At 21.3% G+C, this 14,764-nt stretch overlaps 2 protein-coding genes across 2 annotated transcripts; both read left to right on the plus strand.

The window, feature by feature from the left end:
- Positions 1-583: 583 nt before the first annotated feature.
- Positions 584-3,310, plus strand: Bma-ile-2 (Legume-like lectin family protein; the record flags this gene model as incomplete). Its single annotated transcript, XM_043079420.1, has 6 exons — positions 584-755; positions 1,230-1,345; positions 1,978-2,175; positions 2,273-2,446; positions 2,748-2,862; positions 3,033-3,310. The coding sequence occupies 6 exons, from the start codon at positions 584-586 to the stop codon at positions 3,308-3,310; spliced, it is 1,053 nt and encodes a 350-aa protein (XP_042935354.1).
- Positions 3,311-5,082: 1,772 nt separating this feature from the next.
- Bm18207 (Uncharacterized protein) lies at positions 5,083-13,846 on the plus strand (the record flags this gene model as incomplete). The annotated part of the gene is made up of 16 exons (XM_043079421.1): positions 5,083-5,323; positions 6,222-6,370; positions 6,898-7,099; positions 7,343-7,419; positions 7,848-7,983; positions 8,103-8,219; positions 8,364-8,460; positions 8,986-9,074; positions 9,319-9,400; positions 9,863-10,119; positions 10,533-10,649; positions 12,004-12,083; positions 12,640-12,766; positions 12,974-13,113; positions 13,303-13,364; positions 13,786-13,846. The coding sequence occupies 16 exons, from the start codon at positions 5,083-5,085 to the stop codon at positions 13,844-13,846; spliced, it is 2,034 nt and encodes a 677-aa protein (XP_042935355.1).
- Between the last annotated feature and the right edge of the window lie 918 nt (positions 13,847-14,764).

The following is a 14,764-nucleotide window of genomic DNA, read 5'->3' on the forward strand; positions in this document are numbered from 1 at the left end:
ACCATACCTTCTCGGATAATCCGTAAAATATCGAAAATAAATTGATCAAACTTTTTTGTAAATCTGCTTTTCGAAGCTGTTCTACTTCTCGATGCTAGATTGCATTGTTATTTGTGCTGTTTTAGTAGTAATGCTGATGCGTTATGATTTGTTGGATATGTGTATACACGTACGTAGGCGTGATGTACGTGAACGTGAATTAGAAAAGCAAAATTGTACAGCAGTAGCTTTATTTTACATCGATATTTGAACGTATTGGAATACGTGAATTTATTTATATTTATAGATATATGTGTGTTTATGTACGTATGCGTTTGTATTTCAATTAATATAAATGAGTAAAGATTGTTGATGAGCGATGATTATTGTGTTAGCAGTTATTAAATCTAAAGTATTATTGTTATTTTGTCATTGTACGTGACTGATTCGTTTAGGAACGTAACGTAAGTTACTGAAACATCATTGATATATCTCCTGCAAGTATCTTTTTTTCTTTTCTTTTTTTTTTTTTTTTGTTAAATTTGGATGTAATTATTTGAAAAATCATAAGTAAAAAATATGAATGTATTATAGGAGTTGTAATATGTTGTTAACTCATCATTTATTCATTCCATTCTTTACTTATTATTTGTCACTGCAAATAAGGAGCAGTTATGGTCAACAACAACAACAACGACTACAATTAAGTGATACATCAGTTGATGAATGGCGTGGATATTTCAGGAAAGAACATTCATTGGCTAAACCATATCAAGGTTACTACATTATACTTACTTATTTATTATATTAAAATCAAATATTTTGTAGTTCAGGAAATTCAGTCGAATTTAATGCCTTTTTTTCATGTGTTTTTTTTTTCTTGTGTAAGAGAGAAGAAATAGTACATTCGAGGTCAGATTTGTTTTGTACTGTTTATAATGTATATATGTATGTGTTTGTTTTAGTTTTATATATAAATTTGTTAAGTGATAAATACATGTCGTAAGTCATCCTTCAAGACTATTAACTTGATCTCGTGTTTACTTGAAGACATATTGTTGATGAAATAATTTCAACAAAAAAAAAAGGAAATGACTTAAGAAAAAAAAAACTATTATGTGGTCTAATTGTTATTCATTCAATGATGATGAATTTTTTGAATAAATTTCCATTTTTTTCCATAGTAATTCAAGGGAAAAGATTTTTATAGTATAATAAAAGTAATCATGGGTTTGCTATTTTATTTAAAGGTAATGGAATGGGTATTCCATATTGGGACATACAAGGTACAACTATTGTTACTGGACAATATGTTCGTTTAACAGCAGATACACAAAGTGTTCAAGGTGGTATTTGGAATAATGTGGTAGGTCAATTTGTTTATCTTTTCGTAAAATGTATTCCTGCTGTTTCCACTTTTGAATGTGAGTTACATTAATCAGCTGATTATCGAATGATTTTCCACTTTTGAATGTGAGTTACATTAATCAGCTGATTATCGAATGATTTTCCACTTTTGAATGTGAGTTACATTAATCAGCTGATTATCGAATGATTTTCCACTTTTGAATGTGAGTTACATTAATCAGCTGATTATCGAATGATTTTCCACTTTTGAATGTGAGTTACATTAATCAGCTGATTATCGAATGATTTTCCACTTTTGAATGTGAGTTACATTAATCAGCTGATTATCGAATGATCAATCAATCAATCTTTGAAAGGCAGAATTTTGCCTTTTTTCTGCACAGAATTTTAATCTAATGCTCAGTATCTCAGCTGCTCATTAAGTTTGCACATTAATATAACACTTTTTGATCGCGTTACTTGTTAAACTTGTTAAATGTTACACTTAATAAGTTGATAGTTCTGGCAGTTTCTAAAGCTTTTTAAAAGTGAGCCACAAATTTCTTAATGTTTTCAAATAATTTACGCTTAATTCTTATCTAAAAAGTGAGCATGAAATAAATTTTCAACAAGATTATCATTTCTTCATAGCCCGTGAATGTTCGAGATTGGGAACTACATGTAAATTTTGCAATTCATGGTTCCACTGGTGATTTATTCGGTGATGGAGCAGCTATATGGTATGTGCAAGATCCTGCTCAAACAGGACCTGTATTTGGATCAAAAGATTATTTCCGTGGTTTAGGAATTTTTCTGGACACCTATAGTAATCATAATGGACCACATGAGGTAAATTTTTTTTTTTGCTTATATGCATTTATTGAAATTTACAATTTATCAGTTAGTTATATTTATAAATTTACGATATTAAAGAAAAATTTTCTAGCATGGTCATCCATATATCTCAGCAATGATCAATAACGGTTCTCTTCATTATGATCATGATATGGATGGTACACATACACAATTGGGTGGTGAACATACAGGTTGTGAGGCAAAATTTCGGAACAAACAACATCAGACGCAAATAATGATTCGATATGTTGGTGATGTACTATCGGTTCGTTTATTTTTATTTCTAAAAATAACTTTAATGTATTATATTGATAATATTTTATAATGAATTATTTGATGAAATAATTGAATTAAATATATTTCTGATTTATGAAATTGTTACTACAAAATATATTTTAATTTGACGAAAGAAAAAAAAAACTAGCGGTAATAAAAGAAAATATGAAATAAAATGTTAAAAAAAAATTAAAAATAATAAAGAAAATAGTGAGAAATGAGTTATTTAGAAAATTAAAATGAAGTATAATAGTGTTTTCTTTTTGATTATTTTGCATTTTATGTTGTAGATTTACACTGATGTTTTGGGCACTGGGCAATGGAAAGAGTGCATGAGTGTTGATGGTGTTCAGTTACCTACGGGATATCATTTCGGTATTACAGCTGCTACGGGCGATTTATCGGGTATTTGCATTTTAAGCTTTGTTTTTTTTTTTTTTTTTTTTTTTGTCTCTTCATTTAGATTTTTATGTTGGGAATGAATCTTATTAATTTCCATATTCTTTAATCATTCAAAACTTTACATTTGTTTCACTTTATCAAAGTGTCATTACCTAATTGATTTAATTTTATAGATTATCATGATATTATATCGGTACGCATGTTTGAACAAGAATTTGCACATGTGCAACATGGTACTGGTGTCACCGTAGATCCTCGACAACGTGAACCATATGCACAAAATGTTGCAGCGCCACGTGATCACATCGATCAACCACCAGCATCAAAATTAGGATGGATTGGTACCACAGTATTAGTAATATTAGGTGGTGCTTTATGTGTATTAGTTTTATGGTTTGGTGTTATTTTTGTCAATCATCGGCAGCAAATGTCGAGAAAACGATTCTATTGATGCATATTCTTGATAACATTTCATTTTTCTTTTTTCTTTTTTTTCTTTTTTAGGTGTTTATGAAAGGGATTTTGATTACTTGCGTCAAATTGTTTAGTAATGTCGGTATCTGATGTCTGGTGGAAATTATAAATTGTTTTCTTTTTTTTAAAATGAATGATTAGTCGTATTATAATAATGATATATGAGGGATGTGATACATTTTGCATGCTGCGTACACTTTGTTAAATTGCATACACTATTCTTTTCTTTTTTTTCATGAAGTTTTATATACGAAATATTTTTTGATTGTGCCTTGTTAATTAATTCAAAATTGAGCTTCCAGTAAATAGAGGAAATGTATCAAAGAAGTAAGATTTACTAAGATGAAGATATTTTAAAGATTTGTACACTAGTTTCATTCATATGATGAATTCATTATTTCATAAAAATTTGAATAGATGCTTTTATTTACTTATCATTTATTCAGATTTACAAATCAATTCTCAAAAGTTTCAAAAATTTTGCCATAAAATTTATACCAAATATAATAGTAATATGGAATTAATTTTCAGCATAAGAAAATTATGATATTATGTTTAATCTTGATGTATTACTTGTAGCATTTTTTAGTTGAATGCTCGTGTTTAGGAATGCTCATGTAAAGTTCTTCTTTTTTTTGTTCTTTGTTAGCTAAAATTGTTGCTATTTAGAAAAAAAACTACTATATTTGTTATCATTTTGTGTTAAATTATTTGCCTATTTCAAACATAATTATATAACCATTAAATATTAAATTTTAATTTTTTGATTTGATATATATTAATGCAATTTTGTACGATTGTCTTAACACTAGACGAGTATACAATATCAAAAATTGATTAAATAATATTCTGTTTTATCATGTGCTGCTAACACAAATTGGATAATTTTCTAAGTTTTTTTTTTTTGAATATTTTTTCTTTTTTTTTTTTTTTTTTTATAATTTATCTCACTAATCTTTCCAAAATCAATAAAATTTATGATTATTTCAGAAATTGTAATTTCTTATAGCTAATGATATATTTTCTAATATGCACTCTAATTAATATATGTTATCTGTTTATTTTTTTATTATAATTACCAATTTTTTATTTATGAAAACCTTTTTTAATTTTTTTAAAAAAAAATTAAAAAAAATTAACGTTTCCTATACAATTTGTACGTTTAGCAAATAACATTGCCAATTGTTTTATCTGCTTTTTTGCTTTTTTTTTTAATTTGTGTTTATGAATATTATTGCTTACAGTGTTTTTCTTAAAATGGGTTAATATATGAATAAATAAAAAAGAATTTTTTTTTTTTCTTTTTCCTCTTATAAGAAATAATATTTAAAATACAAAAATATATGAGCAAAAATTTAATAACATTCATTACACTATCAATAACAAAAAAGAAAAAAAAGAAAAAAAAGTATCAGAAGCGTGAAATATAGCTTTTAAACTTTCTTATCTTTTTTTTTTCTTTTTTTCTTTCTTTTCTTTTAAAGATATCAATATATAAAGTGTTTCTTCTTATCAGTAAAAATAATCATTTGCACTTCCTAACATTATCAATTTGTCTTACTTTCAAAACTTCTATACTTCCCTCTCTCTCTCTCTCTCTCTCTCTCTTTCAAATCATTCAATAATTTTTGCAAAAAAAAGAAGAAAAAGAAAAAAAAAAAGAGAGAGAAGGACATAAAAGAGGAGAAAAATTAATTATTTATTCATTTTTCAATTTCAACTAATCTATACAAAATAATAGTTGAAATTATGCTATTGCTTTATAATTTTCAATTATTTTTTTATCATTTATCACTATCACTGCCATTATCACTATCATTATCACTACTACTACTACTACAATCATTTATTTATCATAAACAATCATATGCAGTACCTATTGATAATAACTTACCTGCATCACGTGTGCAAAATTTTCGAGCTCGTTATGATCATCCAACGGATGCAATTTACATTCAATGGTCATATCCAGATGAAAGACAAAATGATAGTTAGTTATTTGATAATATTAATTATTATTTACTAATTTAATTAATTTATTTATTAATTATTATTTAATATATTAATTTAATTATTAATTATTATTTACTATATTAACTTAACAATTATTATTTACTATATTAATTTAATTATTAATTATTATTTACTATATTAACTTAACAATTATTATTTACTATATTAGTTTATTTATTAATTATTATTTACTATATTAATTTAATTATTAATTATTATTTACTATATTGGTTTAATTATTATTATTTACTATATTAATTTAATTTTTAATTAAGATCATTTATAATCGTAATAAACAAAAAAAAAAGGCAAAAAAATATCACAAAAAAAAAAGTAATCAATTAATATTATAAAGAAAAAAAAAGTAAGAATGAAAAATGTGTGAAAATTATTGTTTAATTCTAATTTCTAAAATAGCATATTTAGATTTATTTTTTGAGTGAATTTTAAAATGAATAATGTTAGTATTATTTGATTGAAATATATATGTATTTCTTTCTTTTCTCTTCTTTTTTTTTAATTGAATTATAATTAAATATTTTAAAATTATTGGTATGACATATTTATATGTTTATTTAAAATTAAACTAACTGTATAGTATTTTAAACAAAAAAAAAAAAAAATCCAAATAATAATTTGTAACAGAGAAAAAAAAAGAAGTTAATAATTAATTTTTGGCTTATTTCATTGTTTTTAATTATTATTTGTATATTTATATACGTTTATAATTGTTTAACATTTTCTAATTAAAAATTATTAAATTAGTAAGCAAATAATTTTTATGTTTTATAGTTAGTTATTGTTAATTTATTTTTATCTTTATCAATATCACTCATGATAGATAACTGCAAAGATAATTTTGATAATATTTTCAGTTCAACCACATTTTTTGGTTCGTTATCGAATTACCAATCGTCCTGATGGTTCAGCTGAATTTGATTGGAAATATTCATTAGTTGGTAAAGAATTAGAAGCAAGATTGGATTTAGATGAAGTACGAAATGGTGATGAACTTCAAGCACAGGTAGGTAAATAAAAATTTGCTTATATTAACAATGAATTTATAATAAGTTATCATATACACTTTAGAAGAAATAATTTTAAACAAGATAAGAGAATTTTTAAAAAGCTTCAAGCACACAGGTAGGTAATTAAAAAAATTTACTTATATTAAAGATGATAAGTTATAACATATATTTTGAAAGAAATGATTTTAAACAAGATAAGAGAATTTTTAAGTAAACAAGGAAAAAAAAAAAAAAAAACGAGATAGGTTATTAGAATAGTAATAAAAAAAAAAAAACGAAAAAGAAAATCAATATGATAATTTTGTTTTATTTTATTATAAAATAAACAAAAAAAAAAGAAAAAAGAAGTGTTATTTTAACTAAAATATAAATTTATATATTAATGATTAGTTATACTGAAAAAAAAAAAAAAACAAAACAAAACAAAAAGCATAAATTATTAGATAAATAAGGTTAGATAATTAATGAATTGTTTTTTAAATAAATCAATTAATTAGATTAATAATTAATTTAGAAATTATAGGTTCGTGCTGAGCGTTCTGATGGGACAATTTTAGAAGATTGGTCACAATCATTGCTAATTTCAATTTCTAAACGTGTTCTCATTGATGGTATACCGGCAGCAGATGATGATTTATTACCACCGCTTGATTTTCAAGCTCATATATTAAGTACATCAATGGTACGCTTAGAATGGATTTCACCTTTTAAAATTTTATCAAATGGTTAGTGCTTGTTAAATTTTATTTATTTTTCTTTTGCTAATAGTAATAGTAATAATAAGATTTTTTCTTTGATATGAATTAATTGTAAATATTTTCATAGAATGTGTAAATTTTGCTAAAATAATAAAATTTAGAATGATTATTTATTATTCAATTTAATTAATTAAATTTTAATAAAGATAAGGAATATTATTTAGGAATAAATTTGTTTGAATTAAAATTAGAAAAATTTATTCTTTTCAGCTCCACTGAATCATTATTATATTGTAAATGTAAAACAGTTAACATCATCAGATAATGCACCATTACTTCGACAACAGGTTTATTTGCTTTTTTTTTTTTTTGAATGATAATTAAACAAATATTTGATTAATAATCTTTTAATTAGTATTAATTAAAATTGGTAAAGTAGTTAAAATGTTAATCTTTTTCTTTTGATGTTAAATCTTTTTACAATATTTTTATGATATTAAATAGTTTTATACAATTTTACCATTATACAGTTAATAAGTGAAGAAAGTTCATAAAATAATAATTTTAATGAAATGCAAATAAAATATTTCGGAATATTTGAGAATAAAAAACAAAAAAAAAAAAAAAAAAAATACAAAAACAAAACATTTAAGTAATTTAACTTATTAAATATAAAATCTTTTCATTTTTTCTTTTTCTCTTTTTTTTTTGTCTTTTAAAAAGTATGCTAATAGTGAGATTATAAATAATTTACTGCTTAGAAATTGAATTTTAGGTCAAAGTTCATGCGAATAGTTTTACATTGGATAATTTAAAACCTGGTCAACGATATGAATTAACAATACGAACCGCTTCAAGTTCAGAACGTGTTTCCAGTGTTGCAGCAATTGTTGAAATTACAATGCCAAGAGGTAATTTTAAATTTACCTAATGGTTTACCTGTATTTATCATTTTATCAGTAATTACTTTTTATATATCTTTATTTATTCAATGATAACTAATGTTAAAAAAGAAAAAAAAAATATTTAGAAGATGAATATTTCGAGGTGGGTAATCTTATCATTAGTTCATATTTCAAATCAACTGATCAAGGTATTGTTAATTTGACCTGGGATGTACCAACACACAAACAAAATCAAATTAAAGGTAAAAATTTATATTTATTTTTTATTTTTATTTTATTTATTTATTTTTTTGATTGATTGAAATAATTTTTTAAGTAATTTTTGTGAAAGGATTTTAACTTTTTTTTTTTAAAAAAAAAAAAAAAGGATTTATTCAGTTTTATAGCATACAATGTGCAATATTCGGAAGTTGGTACAGAAGAATGGCATCAATTACAATTCAATAATTCAAATCCATCAGCAAGTTTAACAAACTTAAAAAGGTTTCTTAAAAATTATTTTATGCAAAATATAGCATAAAAGTTAAATAAAAATTAGATAGCATAAAAATTGAAATATATTTTAAAAAATTTTCTCAGCAATTTTCTTAAATTTAGATGAAAAAAAAAAAAAGGAGATAAATTTTATAAATGTTTAGAATTATATATGCTAAGCAGAATTTGTGGATTAAATTATTGAAATTGAAAATAAAACTAATTGAAAATAAAATTAAATGCCAAAAAAAAAAAAAAAAATGAATAAAATAATAATTTCTCATGTTTTATATGTATATTAGATATAATATATTACTAAAGAATGTAATTTTGTTAATGTAATTTGCTTTAAATATTTTTGAAATATGAAATAATATAAAATATTTCAAAAATATTTTTACTTTTTACTTTTATTTTGATTTTTTATACTTTTACTTTTTACTAAGAGAAAATATTTACCTCATAATTTCTCTTTCATTCGTTTTATTAATAAAAAAAAAAAGAGAAAAGACTTTCTAATAATTATAATTATAGTGATACGGAATATTTGTTAAAAATTCAAACACATCTTGTTAATAATCTAACAACTGAAAGTGGACAGTTTAGATTTCGAACACCAATTGGTAATTTATCTTTATTTAATTATGTTTTTTTTTTTTTTTCTCTTTTGTATATGATAAATAATTTTTAAAAAAAAAGTTTTTTTTTTCTTTTTGCAAATTTCCTTACTTTATTTGTTTATTTATTTTTGTTAAATTGTAGAGAATAAGAAAAGAAGAATGATTAATTTCTTATCAATTAATGAATAATTCAATTCTTTTTTTTTTGTTTAACGAATTTTTTTTTTTTTTTAAATGCATATTACAGTTGTAAGAAATCCAATTAAAAAAGTTGATGTAATTTATACGCATGAAATTGATGGTGTACGATTACAATGGACATTAGAAAAGTAAGCAGTTTAGTTTGTTTTGATAAATTTTTATTTTTTCATAGATAAGAGATTAAATTTAATTTTTCATATGTAAGAAAAGAATAATTTTATCATTGTTTATTTTACGATTTATTTATAGTATAACTAAATTAGAAATTAATGTTTAAAAATTTTTTATAAATTAAATTATAAATTAAAATTAGTGTTAAAGTTTTTTTTTTTCTTTTTTTAAACTAATGCTAGATTTCTTTGTAATGTAAGTTCAAAAATTAGTACTAATTAATACTTTAACATTAATACTTTTTACTAATTAATACTTTAACAAATTTAATTCATTTTATATATGAAGTTAATAACATTTTCTAAATTTTTGTAAATCCGTGCTTTTTTGTTTTTCTTTTTAAATATTTCTTTTTCAAAAAAATTTCTTTTAAAATTTTTTATGTTTTTTTTTTTCTTTCTTTCTTTCTTCTGTTTCAGTTTTTTGCCTGCAAATGTTATTGATGGTTATGATGTTTATCTGTCCGATAATCCGGATCTTCCGGATGCTGAATGGTTATACTATCCGGTAAGTGCAACATCTCAACAGCAATCAAATGATATCGTTGCAAGTGGTGCTAATTCACTTACGTTACGTGATTTACAACCTGGTCACGCATATTATGTGCGAATAAATGTTCGTAAGAAGGATGGTGAAATAATACGAGCATCAAGTATTTATCGTTTTAAAACAATGGGTAAATTTTGAAATTAGAATTAATTATAAAATATAATTCAAAATAAAATGTCATTTCTTCTTGCACATACTGAAAGACAATTTTAAGTATAAAATTGAACAAATTTATGCGATAATTCAGAAGATTTTTTTTTTTTTTAAAGGATGAAAATTTTAAATTTGAAAATTTTGATAGGGAAAATGAAGAATTAATAAAAATTAAATTATTAATCATATAAATTACTTTCTACAAAACATTTCATACTTGCCATTTTTTCTGTTGTACTTATGATTTTTATAAAATTTTTTATGTTTTTTTTTTTTTAATTACTTTTAATTTTATTAAAGTAATAAATGTCATTGTAAATGTGAAATAAAAGTAGGAAAATAGTTTTTATTTTTAAATTATTTTCTTTAATTTATCATTTTTTATAGAGCGTACTGAATTTCGTGAACATCGACAAGGAAATGCATTATCATATCGTTTGTTATCACCTGGACGAGTTCAAATTGCATGGACATATCCTAGTTTTATTTTACCTTATGTGACAGGTTAATTTTTTTTTATTTATTTATTTTATTTTTTATTTTTGTCATCTTGCTCCAATTATTAAGTAATAAAGGATAAGTAAATAAAAGTTAACAAAATCATATATAACTATTATATAATAAAGGATAAGTAAATAAAAGTTAACAAAATCATATATAACTATTATATAATAAAGGATAAGTAAATAAAAGTTAACAAAATCATATATAACTATTATATAATAAAGGATAAGTAAATAAAAGTTAACAAAATCATATATAACTATTATATAATAAAGGATAAGTAAATAAAAGTTAACAAAATCATATATAACTATTATATAATAAAGGATAAGTAAATAAAAGTTAACAAAATCATATATAACTATTATATAATAAAGGATAAGTAAATAAAAGTTAACAAAATCATATATAACTATTATATAATAAAGGATAAGTAAATAAAAGTTAACAAAATCATATATAACTATTATATAATAAAGGATAAGTAAATAAAAGTTAACAAAATCATATATAACTATAATATAATAAAGGATAAGTAAATAAAAGTTAACAAAATCATATATAACTATTATATAATAAAGGATAAGTAAATAAAAGTTAACAAAATCATATATAACTATTATATAATAAAGGATAAGTAAATAAAAGTTAACAAAATCATATATAACTATTATATAATAAAGGATAAGTAAATAAAAGTTAACAAAATCATATATAACTATAATATAATAAAGGATAAGTAAATAAAAGTTAACAAATCATATATAACTATTATATAATAAAGGATAAGTAAATAAAAGTTAACAAAATCATATATAACTATTATATAATAAAGGATAAGTAAATAAAAGTTAACAAAATCATATATAACTATAATATAATAAGGATAAGTAAATAAAAGTTAACAAAATCATATATAACTATTATATAATAAGGATAAGTAAATAAAAGTTAACAAAATCATATATAACTATTATATAATAAAGGATAAGTAAATAAAAGTTAACAAAATCATATATAACTATAATATAATAAAGGATAAGTAAATAAAGTTAACAAAATCATATATAACTATTATATATATTAGAAATTGAGAAAAAAAAAAGTAAAATTAGAAGTAATATTTGAATATTATTTTGAAATGTTAAAAATACAAAGAAAAAAAATCATAAAATTTATGATTTATATTATTAACTATTTTCTTGTGTATTATTTCATTTCTTTTCTCTTGTTCATTTTTTAAGCCAATATACTAATTAATAAATAAATTATTGGCTGATGGTTTTTTTTTTTTTTTTTTTTTAACATTTCAAATGAAATTTTAATTTTAGATTAAATTTATATTTTCATTTAGGTTCTTCAATTATGTATGCAGAAAGTAATGATTTACCAATAAATCAATGGAAACGTATTATCTTAGCTGATCCACGACAGGTATAACAAATTATTAATTCAAATTATTTTTTTTTTTTTTTTTTTAAATTAAAATCAGTTCAAATTGTTTTTTTTCTAATCAAAAAATTATTTTATTATATTCACAGGAAGTAATACTTTTACAAAAAGAAAGAAAGATGATTTTTTAGATGATTAGTGGTAGATTAGATATGTGATAATTGTAGAAAGAGATTATATAATAATGATAATTAAGAAAGAGATTCCAGAATAATGATAATTAAGAAAGAGATTCCAGAATAATGATAATTAAGAGAGATATTATATAATAATGATAATTTTGAAAGAGATTCTAGAATAATGATAATTAAGAAAGATATTATATAATAATGATAATTTTGAAAGAGATTCTAGAATAATGATAATTAAGAAAGATATTATATAATAATGATAATTTTGAAAGAGATTATATAATAATGATAATTAAGAAAGATATTATATAATAATGATAATTTTGAAAGAGATTCTAGAATAATGATAATTAAGAAAGATATTATATAATAATGATAATTTTGAAAAATTTCTATTGAACTTACAGAATTCTATTGTGCTTGAACAATTGAAGCCAAATTCACGCTATTTTATTCGTATTTTACCACAAATTAACAGCACTTTTCATGATAGCAATATTATTGATACATTTGAAATTAGAACTGGAATTGAAAGTATTATTTTTAAATTTTATTTTTTCTTTTTCAATTTCTTTTTTTTTTCTTCATAAATAATCAAATTTTTCTGCGGAAAAAAAAGAAAAAACATTATTTTCCTAAACTGATCTATGTTTATAATAAAATTTTAATTATCAATTCTTTTTTAATATTAATTTATCATTTAAATTTAATGCAAAATTATATCTAATATAATAAATTTAGATCATATGCAATTCTCTAATCCTAATGACATTCAATCATCAATATTACAACAACATGAAAAACACCAAAACGAAAATATGATGACAAAATTGGAAAATGAAAAATTAATATTGAATGCATGTAATCCAGATTCTATTAAGGTTAAAATTTCAACTCGAAAAAAAAAAAGAATCGAAACATTAGTTAAAATTTTAAAATTTTTTAAATTAAATTAAAATATTGCTTAAATATGAAATTAATTCAATGTATGAGAAATGTTTATAAAATGAATTAATAATTTTTATAGAATGAATGTTTATGGAATGAACGTTGTATACCAATACTTGAAGGTCATTTTCGTGGTTTATGTATTCCAGCATCATTACGTCATGCAATTATCAATAATTAAAAGGTTTTTCTTTTCTTTCTTTCTTTTTTTGTTGAATTTAAATTATTTAAATTTTATTTCATTCATTGATGTAATGCATAATTTGTTAATTTACTTGTTGTAATTTGGTATTCAAAAAAAAAAAAAAATGTAATTACTGCTTAAGAGATTTTTTTTTTTTGTTCAAATTGCTTAATAAATATATAATTGATATTCTTTTTAATATTATTGTTATTTATTATTTATCATTATCATTATTATTATTATTTGCTATCACTACTGATTGTTATTATTGTTGTTATTATTATTATTTATTATTAATTAGTATTATTATTACTTCTACTATGATTGTTATTATTTATTATTATTTACTACTAATGTTATTATCATCATTATTACTATTGTTATTATTATTAAGTATTATTATTAAATTTTCTTGATTTAGATTCGAAAAGATTAACGAATTTCTTCCTCGGGATGAATATTTGAAGATGTTCGAGAATTGAATTGATTTAAAATGTTGCTAATTCTATTTAATGACATATACTTTTTATGTAAATGCGCAGTTCATTGATTGATCAACTGATTTACTGACTGATTGATTGATCAATTGATTCGCCTACTGATTGATTGATCAATTGATTTCCTGATTGATTGGTTGATTGATCATTTGTTTCACCCACTGATTAATTGATTGATTGAAAATTGGTAGACTTGAAGTTTCGATTTGCATAAATATTCGCATTTATTATGAATATCAGAAATTAAATATTTGATTTAAACGAAAGACAAAAATATGTATTTTATTAATCTATTTGCTTATGTAAAAATGATTTTTGAAATTATTTTAATAAGTTTACAACAAATAGCGAAAAGAATTTGATTAAATAAAATTGGTTTTTTTAATTTGCATTCTTTCTTAATTTGGAATTTTGCTTTTCTTTTTTTTTTTTCATTTTCATTTTTTAACATTTATTATAATAAATATAATTGTTTATCAATTAACACTATTTATAAATTATAATAGAGAATATTATTTTTATTGATTAATTAATAAGTTATTAATTAATGATTATCCTATCAAGATTATTGATTAATTAATAAGTTATTAATTAGTGATTATCCTATCAAGACATTATTATATTGTATTATTCGATTCTTTGTTTAATTTTCTAATTTTTTAGATGTTTGAATTTATTGACTAACAATATATTAGAGTAATTCTAATGCATTATGCTTGTAATTCGAATTTTTTTACGTGTTTTCCAACGTGTAATTCGTTTGATTAATGAGAAAAATAAGAGAGAACGAATGATTTTAAATACAAATTATTTTGTATTTTATATTATTTTTTAATGTTAATTAAAATTTCAACAAAATACATTTAAATTCCGTGCTGTTTATGCAAATTTCAATGATAAATA

Source organism: Brugia malayi (genome assembly GCF_000002995.4).
Source record: "Brugia malayi strain FR3 genome assembly, contig: Bm_v4_Chr2_contig_001, whole genome shotgun sequence".
Classification (NCBI taxonomy): domain Eukaryota; kingdom Metazoa; phylum Nematoda; class Chromadorea; order Rhabditida; family Onchocercidae; genus Brugia; species Brugia malayi.